Genomic DNA, 14276 nt, shown 5'->3' with positions numbered 1-14276 from the left:
ATCTTTGCTTCTCAGTCAACAGAGTAGGTGAAATATGTGTTGTGACCTGGCTTTTTATACACCTGGCGACCCTGAGTCATCATTGGTCATCATTGGTAACCCATCCCCACCCCCACACCCATCCCACACACATTCCAATCTACTGGCCCCGTGTACCTAACAAAAGGTGGCCTAATGAGATGTAAAACTGCCATTTGGCAGTGCTTGGTAGAAAAAGGAGTAGAGGGAAAATGCTGGTAGTTCTAGTGTTAAAAAATAAAAAAAATTGTACTCATTATGCTCTAATCAATGTATATTTATGTCCTCCAACAAATTTATCCATTCTCATAAACTTTGTCATTTTAATGGATTAATTCTTAGAAGTGGGTGCTGGTTTGTGGAAGCCGCCATGTTGGAGCGCCATCTTGAATACAGTGGCTGAGATGGACATTGCTGTTATTCCTGATGATATTGCAATTAGTTGTCAACAAATTAGACGTGATTCTCCTAACAATGGACAGTTAACAGCTGATTATAAGCTAACATGATTCTACCTAATGTTAGACTTGAGTGTCCTAAAAATCACACACTCCCTCTGATAAAGTTTGATTACATTCTCAAATTGTATGAGAGTTTATTTTCCAAGTGTCAAGAGTATAATAAATTCCTACCAGCAACAAAAACAGCAGCACTTACTGACGGAAAAGTTCAGGATATCCTCAACAACAACTCACCTCAGTACCACTGGCCCATCGACCCGTGTCTGCATCCTTTCACAAAGATTTACAGCTTCCTCTGGAGTAAACAGACGTGGACACCTGCCATATTGACTACAATCTGCAGTCTATTGATATATAGCGGTGAGATTTTATACACTGTAACTTTTAATGCCTTAAAAAATTATAGTTGGCGGTTGATCGTTCAGCACTGTGCTGTGCGGAACAGATTACTATCATCACTTTTTGCTAGCGGGTGTGGCCATTAGCATTAGATACTACCCCCCATCTTTTATATACAGTCTAAAAGTTTTGTAAAACATGGTGAGCTTAAATTTTTTCATACCATTCATGAATTTTTATGACTTAAATTAAAGTATTAAAAATAAGGCAGGGATTGAAAGATGCATAAAAGTAAAAATTTTCAGTTTTCCACACTTAAATTGATTATAATTAAAATGGAAGCTGGAAAAAATAAACACTGGTTACACCTGTAACCAAAAACAAAACCTTGATGATTCTTGTTGATATCCCCATATATTCTATTTTGCTAAGATTTGGCTACCAAGAGAGCAAAGCTGACACTGTGTGGCAGTGACAGCCCTGCTGCTCCTTTTAATTCATCAAACACACACAGCTGAAATGAAGTTTGTAACAGTAAATGTATCACGGCATTAAAAAAAATTATTAAAAAGGTATAAGGCATCTCGATCATAAGGGGCTGGAGTCAACACACTTAGTGGCAGATTTATGAAAGCAAAGCACAAATTTGCAATTAAAAGTATAATTACATGAAAAAAAAAATGTCATGATCTAATTACAAGTGCACAGCAGAAACATTTGACACAGATGCTGCACTAAACATCCTTAGCAAATTAACAGAACCACATAATCAACTAATCAGGGCATGACAATTAGTTTTCTAGTAGTCTCATTTACTAATAATTTATTTTAGTTTTAAACCAGTCGTGGCAGATGACTGCCCCTCCCTGAGCCTGGTTCTGCTGGAAGTTTCTTCCTGTTAAAAAGGAGTTTTTCCTTCCCACTGTTGCCAAGTGCTGCTCATAGGGGGTCGTTTTGACTGTTGGGCTTTCTCTGTAATTACTGTCTTTACAATAGAAACCACCATGAGGCGATTGTTGTGATTTGGCGCCATATAAATAAAATGTAATTAAAAAATTGGAATGGCCAAATCTGAAAAGCTAGAGAATCTAAATAACACCCACTGCCTGGCCCTTCACAAACTTTATTCCACCCTGCGAACCAGCTGAGGTTTGTAAAAATGTTGTCCTACCAAGTTTTAGCTGTAGTCCGCACAGAAATGCAAATGCTAAACCAGACAGGTACATTACTTTTCTGAATCCTCAACAGTCATCGAGTTGCCATGTTCAACACTGAGAAACAGGCTTGACTTGCAGACTTTCAGGCTTGTGAAACACATTGAGAGTTGGCTGTATCGCAGCCTTCTTTTAGAACTGTAATCAGAAATCATTATTTTGCTTGACTAAATTTGACAAAGGTTAAAAAACCTTTTAGTGAATTGGCTGAAGGCTTTATGAGGACCGAATGTATGCATATATGAAATGACTGTATGAGACACATTTTTCCAGCGTGGCACTTAGTGAAGCTGAACTGGACAAAGCGGGGTTAACAGCTGCTCCAAGACAACTTGGAGAAGAGTTAGTAACACGTGGCTCGCTTACCCAGTAGGGGCTCCAGGAGACACTGAAACACGTCATCATGCCACAGTATTTAAGGGGCCCATTTTGGTCACTGCATTGGGAGTACTGCATGCAAACTGTGGCGTCAGCACTGCCCTGACACTTTTTAGACTACTGCTGAGGGGGGAAGGTACTTCCAGCTCAATTCTCCTGAATCACATATATCGTGACTCAGACCTTTGCATCAGCGCTGGTATAGAAGTTGTCAAAACCAGAAGCAAAGAAATCTTCATTTCCTAATCTGGGAATCTCTGTGCATCTGCACTAATATGTCACTGAATTGACAAAAACAACAATCCTACACTTGTGTCTTCAAGTTGGGCACGCTGGCTGCAGCAACCACGCAAAGCTACAAAAATTTAGAGCTGCAAAACCAGTCAAAACGACACCAAATTGCAGCTTGCGCCAGTGGATTGTGTGCTCCAGTGCTTGCGTGGGTGACAACGGCAGGTATAATAGGCCCTTAACATTAACCACACAATGCCATGTCACCACGGCGTTAAATTCCCTAATCGTACATGATGAGAAGTGAAAGGAAGGCTTTAGTGCTTTAGTCTATCATTTGATTTCAGTTGACATCAGATGTCAAAATGCTACTGCAAGCTAAATTAAAATCAAATCACATTATGAAAATTAAAAAAGAAAAACACACACACAGACACACACACACACACAGGAGTGAGCAGCAGCACCCATGAATGAGCTGACAGTATAGTGTTCTCTCTCAGAGAACATTTTACATGTAAATGTAGCCGAAATGACAGCACAGCTGTTGTCTTTAATCCGCATTTATAAAATCAGGACTCTTAAAACTGAATGCCCCCCTCACCCCCAGTTTATCCTCTACCCACTTAATTAAAATCTACTAATTAATTTTTAATTAAAAAAAATTATATTTTCAGTCTCAGCTAAAAATTATGTAAAAAATTAAATTCAGTTCATCGATGTTAAAACCAAGAATATTTCCCTCTTGTATCTCCAGATCTGAAGTCTTGCCAGGTTGTAATTCTCTGGATCGAGTTTTTGAATTTTTCTGCAAGCGAACAGGTTAGAGTTCAAAGTTCATCGTCATCGCTGCTCTCCCAAGATGCAAGGCTTGCAGATCTCCGAGGAAGGAGTTTATGCTTCTGTCAGGAATACTCTCCGACGTCCCGGTTGATCACATGCTGGTATCCCCGGTTGCTCATTGGCTCTTTGTACCGACAAAGAAAACCGAGGAGGAGCACGACGAGGAGGAGGAGCAGACATCCAGCCACTGCCAGGGAGGCGATTACCTCTGAAAATGTGAAAAAGAACGCAAACATGGTGCAAAATTGTCTTTTCAGTCTTTTTTTTTTTTTTAATGTGTTTCATGTTTTAGTGTGTGAAGAGCTCACGTTTATCTGTCCCCTTTGAAGGGAGCTGACACTCTTTGTCCCGGTCTTCCGAGATGGAGAGCTTTGTGATTCTTACAAACTCATCCAGGGGGCAGTCAAGGGAGCAGCCCGGTAACTGAAGCGGATACGGTTTCACTTTGCTGTCGTTCCGGTAAAACATCGACACCGAAGCAGCGCTGAGTGCACACAGGACAGAAACTTTTAGATTTCCATACCCTATCATCCTCAGACCCAGCTGAGGCTGTTTCTACTGTCTTGATACAGCATTTATACAACCTAGCACATCATTCCCATCTGTTATCAATTTCATGGCATCTGAGTGTCTCAATACAGACGCGTTTCTTTACCCGTTGTCGTCCCTGTACAGCTCAATCATGTGGCAGGAGGCATATGGTGGCTGTATTCCATTAAAAACGCTCAAACTGGCCTGGAGAGCAGTTACAGTGGTGTCATGCTGTAAGGCGCACACAGACACACACAGACACACACACACGCACACAGACACACACACACGCACACACGCGCACACACACACACACACACACACACACACACACACACGCGCACACACAAAGAATAGCATAGGACAGATTAAGATCGCTTAACTTGGCTTAGCATAGCAACAAACAGGGAAATTACTAACTTGGCTCTGTGCGAAAGCAACACAATCTTTTACCAGTAATTCAAAAAAGTATTAGTAAATATTATAACCAGCTCACCGCTGAGAGCATCATCATTTTGAGTCGTCGTTGTGGGTCTGGAATGGCCATCCTGGAGAGATTCTTCACTATTTCACCCAGCAGCATGCCTGAAGGACATACGGCAGATATTACGCCATTTATTCCTGTGGTCATGAATGATCACACAATGTAACATGATGTTTGTCTTTGACAAGCAAGTGTTATTTTCTAACTCTTTTTATTGTAAGACAATGGAAAATGTCCATTATTCCTGTCAAACTTTGCTTTTATGGATTTTTTATATGCCCCAAAATATAATTTTTGGAACCAAAACAGCAAACATAAATTCAAAAGACAAAGATGTATTTTTAAAACTTCAGAAACAAATTAAAAAAAAAAAAAAAAAATGAACAGTTCTTGATTTGCTTGAATACAAGAAATCACTTTCCCGGATGAGCCCCCAAATGCAGTCACTCATCATGGTTTCATTGAAGGATCTCTGATATCTATTTTTAAAGCTCATTATATATGGGTGGAAGCGCTCCCCTTGTTCCTCTGAATGTGCTCCAATAATCTCCTTAAAATTGTTAAGGTGAGCATCAAGAATGTGGACCTTCAAGGGACGTCTGTAGCCCACATTACCGTAGCTTTTCACCAAGGCTTCAATGAGCTCCAGAGTTATCAGCCTTAACGCTGACAAGAAAGAAATTTTGTGTTTGAAAATTAGTTTGTTTACATGTACAGAACTAAAAAAAACATTTAAACGCAAAGACAAGACAAAAGTGAAAATTTGTCACCTAGTGTAATTAGTATTATGCTTATATATGGTCCATTAATCTTGTCAATAAATCTCAACAATTATTTATTCCTTTCACCAAGTACTCTGTGTGTATTATAGAGCGTATAAAACAAAGCCATTGTTATCCAAAGACTATTAAAAACAATGAACGCTCCTTCAGTTATGAACACACTGCACCAGGGTTTTTGCACCCACCTAGTGCTTTTTTTTTTTTTTTTTACATTTTTTTCTTACATTGGAAATATGTGTGATATGAGACACAGTACTGTTTTACCTTAAGTTTTTTAGCTGATAGCTGTCTACTACAGGCTGAATGTGCGTCTCTCTCTCTTTCTAAACAAGCAGCAGCGACTCTGTCACAGGGCCAGCCGGTAAAAATCAGTCGGATTTTTCAAATACTGCTAAACCAGTGAACAGACAAAACACCAACTCTGGCTTTTCAAACGATTTGAAAGGTTTTATATTAGGAGCCACTAGGAGCGCTGTAGAGCACGCACTGCGAGTGGACCGGTCTCAACCACATGCTTCTTACAGTTCTGATGACAAGAGATGATAATTTTGGGGTGTAGAAAAATGAAAGCTAATAAATTTAGCTTTGCTAACCACACACACACACACACACACACACACACACACACCTCCCTGCAGCCGGCTCTTCTCCTGCTGGTTGTACACTCCAAATATGACCTGCAAACATTTCACATTAAATAACATCAGTGAAGATCAGAACTACCCCCAGAAATGAGAAATAAAAGCCAAGATGGTACCACAGCTTCTACCTGAAATCCAAAGTCTTTGAGCTTCTGGAGCTTCTTCATGACGTCAGGAGAGGCCCAATCAGGAACTGGCATGTTATGAAGAGACTTGGGGAACACAAAAAAACAAAAAAACAAAAAAAGACATCAAGAAGAGCTGCTAGAAAAGGCCTGAAAGGTTAAGAGGCAGACTTTAGGTTTGCCTTCTCCTCCTTGCAGCACTTTGTGGCTGCACTCAGTGACCCAGCGATGCTCTGCTGAAACTATTTGGTGTATATATGGCTTCTAATAGTGGCATATGTCTGCTCATGCAGTCAAACCAAAGCCACGCTAAAATGCAGGACGACGAGAAAGATGTGAAACTGCAGCTAGCTGCACATTGCTTTCTTCCTCATAACTGATGTGCTGAGTCATTAGAATAAAACATGTGACATTTGATCAGTTAAAGTCTACTCAGCACATAAGTTAAGCCACAACACAAACAAACTTTAATTAACAGCTTGTGAATTTCGTCTTGACTAGCAGGGTGCCCTTATTTTGAAAATAAAGCAACACGATGGCCATTTTAGCCTGAAAATATCTTACAGTAGGAAATATCTGAAGAATTTAAACTGAGGCCGCTCCGCCACGACACACTGTTCCCGAAAACACTACAACTCAACAAACAGGCTGATAGCGAACTTCATTTTCACTTCATGTTTTTAATGTGTGTGTCTGTGTGTGCTCTCACCTCACAGAAGAGTGTGTCATACACACCCCACACTGTTTCCACAGTGGTGTGATTCAGGCCTGTTTTGTTCCTTACCAACTCTATGATGTCCTGAAGAGAAGAAGAAGAAAAACTGTAGAACCACGAACCTTCAACTCTCATTTTTCATTCTCCAATTACCGGCTAATAAACAAAAAAGAACTTTTTCACATGAATCTGTGCAGTCCTGTGAAAAACTAAGCACACCCCGATGATTCAGCAGCTTGCAGAACCACCTTTAGCAGCAATCCTGGTTTCAGTCTTCTTTACAACATTGCTTCAATTCATTGAGGTTTGTGAGCATTTGTTTATGCACAGCTCTCTTAAGGTCCTTTAAGGTTGCCATTGAAATCAGGTTGAGGTCTGGACTTTGACTGGGTCACCACAACACTTTCATTCTTCTCTTTTTCAGCCATGCTGTCGTAGATTTGTTAGCGTGTCTGTTTCAGCCGAGCTTCAGCTGTCAGACAGATGGCCTCACATGTAGAACACTTTGCTATACAGAGGTGTTCACGGTCCACTCAATGACTGCAATGTGCCCAGACCCTGTGACTGCAAAACAAGCCCAAATCATCACCCCTCCGTGACCGTGCTCGACAGCTGATATGAGCAATTACTGCTCATATGATCTGATTTGTTTTTGCCCAACGTGGCACTGAGCATTGCAGCAAAACAACTTAAATTTTTCTAGCTAGATCCCTCTATACTTTCAGCGTTTTGCTGCTGTACCCCACTATAAAGGATCTTAATAAAAATGAAGCAATCAAGGCACGATTAAAATGCAGGCTTTCACTTTTAATTCGAGGGGTTTAACAGAACGATATAAACCATTAGTATACAGTCTCTCCATTTTCACATGCTCAAAGGTAATTGGCCAATTCACTAATAACCCATTTTATGGTGTGTGAGGTTTCCTCATTATTTCATCACAAATTACTGAGACAAAAGGTCTCGTGTTCATGCCACATGCTTAATTCCAGGAGTTTAGCATACATAATTATGTATTAACTGGTTAGAAATGCACTTAGTTTTTATATAGAAAGATATTTGTCATGCTTAACATAGTGATGGCTAATGCTAAATATAAGGAAATTAGCCCTTTAAAGCTGAAATTTTGATTGCTTTGTTTTCAATGTCAGCAAAAGCTAAATTATGAAGAAGTGTACCTGGTATGTTGCGGTAACATTTAAAAATTCCTCAGTGTGCTCAGTTTCATTCATCAGCTGCTGGTAGCGAGGACAGTCTTTCAAAGGAAATGAGAGAAGCTAAAAAAAAAAAAAAGAGGAAAAAAAGGGCAAAGTTCAGATTTTACTTTATTTACTTTTAGCAACGACAGCTTGAAACACCACTGACTTCATGGACTAACCCTCTCTTCACTTTGCGGCACAGTGTGGACGGGTATGGGCTGCCACTTCAAGTCGGGCTTGAAGACCTGCTGGCCACTGGGAGGGTAGAGGCCTGGATGAGAAGAAATATATTACACAGCATTAAAATGACAACCAAGAAGAGCACCAGAAATGGAAGAATTAATAGAAGGAAGAGGAAGAGTCGGCTCGTCTTCAGACCTGCGAGGTTGGCCTCGGCGCTCATGAGGGTGCGATCATAGTCTGTACTGCGAACTAAGATCTGAAGACAAAGGCATTGAGCATGTTTAGACCTAATATAGTTTACATTTATGAGATAAACAGAATTCAGTCAATTAAGTGTTAATAAATAATGAACTGCACAAAAACAGAGGCCCCTCTTCCTAGAAAACACTCCTCATGTTCCAGGAATGCCATCACCAGTGGGAACCCTTCATAACATCAGCGTGGCAAAGAGGCCTCTTCTCTCAAATATTAACAAGTCACTGTTTGTCTTTACTGGTTCAAGACAACTTGTCATGTGATCTAAAAGTGAAAAGGAGGCTCCGTCTCTCACCTCGTGCCTGTCGTAGGATTCGTTGAGTAAAGTTTTGTATCGATCCCTCAGAAACTGGCCCAGCTCAAAGTGCTGCTGCATCCCGATCTGCATGACAAATATATGAAGAAAGTTACACACCTGATGGCGCACAGCAAAAATCAAGGGGGTCGGCCTCACTGCTCCAATAATTTTGATGTGCATGTCACCATAAAGTGCCTGTGGCTCCTCACTGAGTTTGCTCTGTATATGCAGTGTAATAAATCCAGTGGGACTGGGATAACACTTGTATATTAGGGGCCAAGTCAAATTTGTAAAGCACTATTCAGACACAAGACAATTCAGTGTTTTACACAGGCACAGAGAGGATTACACGAGACAAAAAAATTGGATGAAAACATTTTAATTGCAATAAAATTCACCAACAGAATTAAAAACCAAACAAATAGAGGATTTAAACAAAATTAATTAATTAATGAATTAAATAAAAACATTTTTAAATGCCTTTTATTCTAATGGCATGGTTATATTTAAGCGCTTCTTAAAACAATTTGAAATAAAGGTTTAAAAGTAGTTACCAGATAACCGAACGCTCTGAGGCCCGTTTGAAATAAAGTAGTTTTAGCTGATCTGGGTTCAGGAAGTTTGTTCCATAACTGCTCACTTGGTTTTGCTCCAGTTCTGGGAACATGGAGTAAGCCTGTTCCTGACGATCTGAGACTCCTAAATAATTTATCGTGCCTGAGTACATTTTAAGTGTAACAAGGTCCAAGTCCATTTAGCGCTTTCTAAAGTAGCAGAATTGTAAAATCCAGCCTTTGAGACGCAGGAAGCCCGTGGAGTAATTTAAAAATGAGAGCAGTATGTCAGCTTTAGTGACAGCTCTACTACCCACAGTCCTGCAGTGAATGTAGTAAATAAAATAATTTACTGCTACGTTTAAAAAAATACCTGGGACAGCTGGCCAAAGCCCTGCGGCCAGTCGCTCTCTTGGTGGGGGTCAGTAGGATAGGCTTTGACTGGTGACCTGTCACCATGGCGAAACAACTGGAGATGAGAGAGGTCAGGTGACAGGTGATGAAACAAGCGTGAAACTGCCACTATAGCATACAAACATATTCATATACTTCAGTATTTTCACAAAAGACAAAATGTGCATTGCAGTAATTGTAAGGCTGATGATGTTGTACAGCAGGGTAAGTACACTGAAAGCCTGATAAACCTTTAAATATTACCTACCAAAGCTACTCTGCATGAGGCTAAGTTTATGTATGCCAGAAACAAGCTGTTTTAGCTCCTCACCCTTTAAAAGCCAGCGGTTCTGAAACTGTAAAGCGAGTCCCACTGATTGGGCCTGGAGCCGCTGTAGGTAGAAAAATCAGGTGGAAAATATCAAGTGAAACTAAAAATGAATTGGACATGATTTTTAGGGAAAATGTTTGCTTATGCTGTTGTGCCATCCTTTATTTGAGTAACTTTATTTTTTTAATCTTTAATGACGGATAAAAATTGTGGGCAATAAACTATTTTAAGCTTATAAAGCGGAGCAAGCCAAAAAAAGGTTGCTTTAAGCCAGCTTTCTTCTGATTGGATGCTCCTCATAAACAGTCAGTTTGAGCAGCAGGAAGGGTGGGGCTTCCACTCGCAATGACATCATCCAGAGCAAAGAAGAGAAAAAAAAAAACAAAAAAAAAACGGGAGCTTATGCCAACTGCCGTAGGGTGAGGCAGGATACATCTGGACAATTTTCATTTCTCAGCGGTTTCAAATGCCATTCCCAATAGATCAGCAAATAGCTAATATCAGCCTGCCAATAAATAATAAAGAAATCAGCTGGGCTCTAGTTTTTCAGGATTGTTTTGTTTTTATGTTGCTGTTAAAAAGCTAGTAACCCAGTATTTAAAACCGTTAATTGACTTTAAGGCGGGCTGTACATTTCATTTGATTGTTGGATGGTGAATTAAGTAAGTATATGGATAGTTTAGAGGACTTCACTACACAGTGCTGCACAATGTTTGCAACATCTGCAGCTTATCTTTGCAGATACTCAGACCAAAACCTTTGTTCTGCTTTTATCTGTGTCACTGGTAACAAATTACATCCAGTCAGCTGACAGCAAAGATCTTTTTGTTCGTCCAATCAGTAATCAGTAAGTTCAGCTTTAACGCCAGTTCCCTAAAGAGAGCGTGGATAACAATTAAATGCAGTTTGTGTCATAAATAACACTACGAAGGTTACACTGAGGCCTGTGTTTATGAAGCAGGTCTTTTATGAACCCTAATTCTGGTGTACGACTTAATTAAGATCAGTTTCCAGTTCATGAGAGCTTGTTGCTGGCAGGTTTCCACCAAAACATCCTGTAAATCACCATCAAATGGTTTCAATTTTTAGCTTTCTAACCACTAAAGGGAACTGCTGCTTTCTGATTTACTGATATGCAATGAGCTCCTGCAGTCCTGATCAGGCCAAAAGAGCTTAAAAAAAAAAAAAAAAAAGAAGGAAAAGGTGTGCAAACTATTTCAAGAATGGATTATCCCTTTCTAATCGTGTCTGTTCTACAACACATTCACAGCTCTCCAGGTAGGAGTTTCTAAGAATGAGTACAACAACAAGAACAAATATATCCTGACCTCCCTCTTAGTGACACATTTCACAGTGTGACTGAATCTTTGCTGCCTATGCCTAGAAAAACCCACTGGGAACATGTGGACGTGGGACAATGGCGCTCTCCCTCACAGCGCAACCACCTTGTAAAAAGGCAGGCAAATTTACCTTGTCAGTTGGTAAAGTGCTGTAAAAGGAGGACATGCAAAAACACACAAATGTGGTAGAGCAAGCAACACATCTGCACTGGGAGATAAACAGAGATAATTACACCTCGCAGTGTAAAGCTCATCGCTGCTCAGTGAAGACAGTAACTTCCTTATCCTTGACTACTTCGTTTCTCTTCAGTGAGCCACGCTGGTGGTTCCTGATCAACCGTGACAGCTGCATCAGGCCATAAAGGCTCTTTTGTAGTTTACGCATCTGTTCTTTGATTATTGGACTCTATTGGGAGACGTAAATTATTATCACTGTGACCTACATTTACTCAGAAATGAACCATGTCCCAGTAAATACAAATAATCTCCAAGTTATGGTTAAGTGCTTTGTGCTGCTAGCCAAGCAATCACCTGAGAGGACCATGAAAACAAGGAGCTCATTCCAAACAAGTTCACACGTCATACAGGTAAGGCCTGTAATGCAGCTGCTGGTTTGACATCCTTGACATGAGCAGGACACGAACATGACACCCCGGAACACCTCAGAGAGTTTCTTACTAAAGTTGGCTGGACACATAATAACAGTTTCTCAGTTTCTCTAGTGGTTTTGTCTGAATTCAGTACATGCTTTGCCCTTTGACCACTTCCAATACTTTAAAGTTTACAAATTCCTTCAACACAATGTGCAGTTTTAAAATGGGTAAGCGTTCAAATCTTCTAGTTCAGCGTATTACTAGCTAGTGGTGAGAGGCGAAACATAATAACTTACTAATTTCCTCAATAATAAGTACTACCTATATGCCGAATTTTCTAAAAGACCCTAAAGATGTCTGCCAGATGTCATTCGTACGCTGAAAAACATACATGTTTACAGATAACCGATGGCAACAGAAAACCTCCTAAATTTTAAAAGCCGTTCTGCCAGCGTCTAACCGCAGTGAAATACTGCACAGCTTCCGGAGCGTGTTAGCAGTTACCGTTACTCACCACAGTCACATATACTAGTTTTCTTTCTGCCGCCGCTCCACACACACAACCCACTGCAAAAACAAAGAGCACCGCAGCTGGCACCATGTTTCTGCCTGTGTCCCCGGAGTGCTAACCTGTCCCGGACACCACAGATAACTGGCTCGATTTCCCTTTTTGCGTGGGTTGGGTCAAGACAGCCAGCGAAACTCGAGTTACAGCGGAAGTTATAAAATGAAGTGTAGCCATTTTTAAGAAAAACAAATTAAAAAGAGGAAGCGTAAAGATGGACGGATTTCGCCTATTTTCTTATTAATTTCTAATAAAAATGTATGTTTTTCACCCACTTTTGCCTCTTTAATTACTTGGGTCGGATTTTATTTTGAAATTACACAATTTGCAAGACTGAAACGATAAACGGAAGTGACGGAACAACCTGTCCTAAATACAATAAAAAATGCAGCGATACTGAATTTATACTAATTATACGTATTATATTTTAGTAATATTGATAAATTATACAATTATACAATTATAATACCTTTTATATACGGTGTACATTAGCACCATTAGGTTGCAGTGTTACTTCCCAGCCACTAGAGGTCACTGTTGTTCTTTGTGCAGACAATCTGACACGTTAGTCTGACAGGAGACCTCCCCTGCTCTGCAGAATTACATAAGCTGCAAGGTGTCGAGGTGCTTCAGGGTATTGTTGATATAAAAAGCTGCCTTACTTTTATTGTATTACACAATTATTATTCTTTGTGTAATAGTCATATACACACATGCTTTGTGTACCAGTCATATAAACACATGCTTTGTGTAATAGTCATATACTTATAATCATCTGTGTATTACTGGGGTACTTGTTTAATCCGTTTAAGAGCAGAAACCCCACATATTAATTAAAAGTTAATAAAGTTGAAAATGAATCAACAATAATTTTAAGGCTAATATACTGAATTGATTTATTTACTGAGACATATATATTTTAAAACAAAGATCATATCTCTGTGTGTAAATAATTACCTTAATTGTCTACTTTCATCTGTCTTACAGGTAGCACAAGGCACTAGGTCATTCTTGTTTTAAGTGAGCATCAGTCAAAGAGATATTAAAAGTTCAAGCTGACTGTGTGGAAAACTTTTGGCTTTATGTGCTGCAAAGCAGTAAATATGGGAAACGTTTCATGGCTGACCCGTTTGCCTGAGCCTGACTGTGAAAAGCAGCTTTGTTGGCAACAAGAAACAGCAAGCTCAAAGATGTTTACACTCCACCCACTGATCTGGAGAGCTTTAATTACCTTTTGTCATCACCACAGAAAGTAAAGACAAATGATTGTTAAAAGTCTGCAGATTCACTGGTACTTAAGAGATACATAGAAGGCATGAACAGAAGAATCAATTGGCAACAGATTAGAATTACGTTGCCTCATGGTACCACCTCATAATTAATGGTAAGTCTTCTTTGAGCAGTCTTGTAGGTATATATACACCGCTACAAGAGAATTATGTGCATATTTTACCCATCCTAGCTGCATGGCTTCATGTTTAACAAAGCACTTATGATAACAGAGATCTCTTCCTGTAAAAGGGAGTTCTTCCTTCCCGCTGTCGCCCAGCGCTTGTTCATAGTAGATGAAGTGATTGTTGGGATTCCCTCTTTAATATTTTACGGTCTACATTTTACAATATAAAGCACCTTGAGGCTACTGTTAATGTGATGGCGCTATAAATAAATTTACTTGAGCTGCGCTTTGTGTGGAAAAACATACTTACTCTCAGAAACATTCGTTTTATCCAAGGACTTTAACAATATCAGATTTTCACCCAGAAAAATGAGAATAATCAATATTTCAATTACACCATTAATGAA

General features: G+C 39.7%; 1 protein-coding gene across 2 annotated transcripts; it reads right to left on the bottom strand.

Annotated features, from left to right (window-relative positions):
* Nucleotides 1-276: 276 nt before the first annotated feature.
* acp2 (acid phosphatase 2, lysosomal) lies at nucleotides 277-12558 on the bottom strand. 2 transcript variants are annotated; one of them, XM_030751298.1, is made up of 14 exons: nucleotides 12423-12558; nucleotides 9976-10036; nucleotides 9625-9720; nucleotides 8695-8781; nucleotides 8340-8400; nucleotides 8141-8232; nucleotides 7941-8039; nucleotides 6757-6846; nucleotides 6051-6134; nucleotides 5910-5958; nucleotides 4512-4600; nucleotides 4140-4246; nucleotides 3793-3968; nucleotides 278-3692 (listed from the first exon to the last, which is right to left on the bottom strand). In XM_030751298.1, exons 4-14 carry the CDS (start codon nucleotides 8773-8775, stop codon nucleotides 3547-3549), a joined length of 1074 nt encoding a protein of 357 aa, XP_030607158.1. In that variant the 5' UTR covers nucleotides 8776-8781; nucleotides 9625-9720; nucleotides 9976-10036; nucleotides 12423-12558; the 3' UTR covers nucleotides 278-3546. The 2 variants fall into 2 exon arrangements, with proteins under 2 accessions (XP_030607152.1, XP_030607158.1); XM_030751292.1 differs by lacking the exon at nucleotides 9976-10036 and having other exon boundaries at nucleotides 277-3692; nucleotides 12423-12509.
* Between the last annotated feature and the right edge of the window lie 1718 nt (nucleotides 12559-14276).

Source organism: Archocentrus centrarchus, chromosome 2, assembly GCF_007364275.1.
Source record: "Archocentrus centrarchus isolate MPI-CPG fArcCen1 chromosome 2, fArcCen1, whole genome shotgun sequence".
Taxonomy (NCBI): Eukaryota; Metazoa; Chordata; class Actinopteri; order Cichliformes; family Cichlidae; genus Archocentrus; species Archocentrus centrarchus.
This window is presented reverse-complemented; position numbering and strand designations above follow the sequence as displayed.

Excerpts from the sequence above, each read along its gene's own strand:
- acp2 (XM_030751292.1), bottom strand. The coding sequence starts at position 12,509 with ATGGTGCCAGCTGCGGTGCTCTTTGTTTTTGCAGTGGGTTGTGTGTGT. Across the intron at positions 8,401-8,694 it reads AATCCTACGACAGGCACGAG|ATCTTAGTTCGCAGTACAGA; the intron begins GTGAGAGACGGA and ends CTTTGTCTTCAG. Across the intron at positions 4,601-5,909 it reads GAAGAGCCGGCTGCAGGGAG|GCATGCTGCTGGGTGAAATA; the intron begins GTGTGTGTGTGT and ends TATGTCCTTCAG.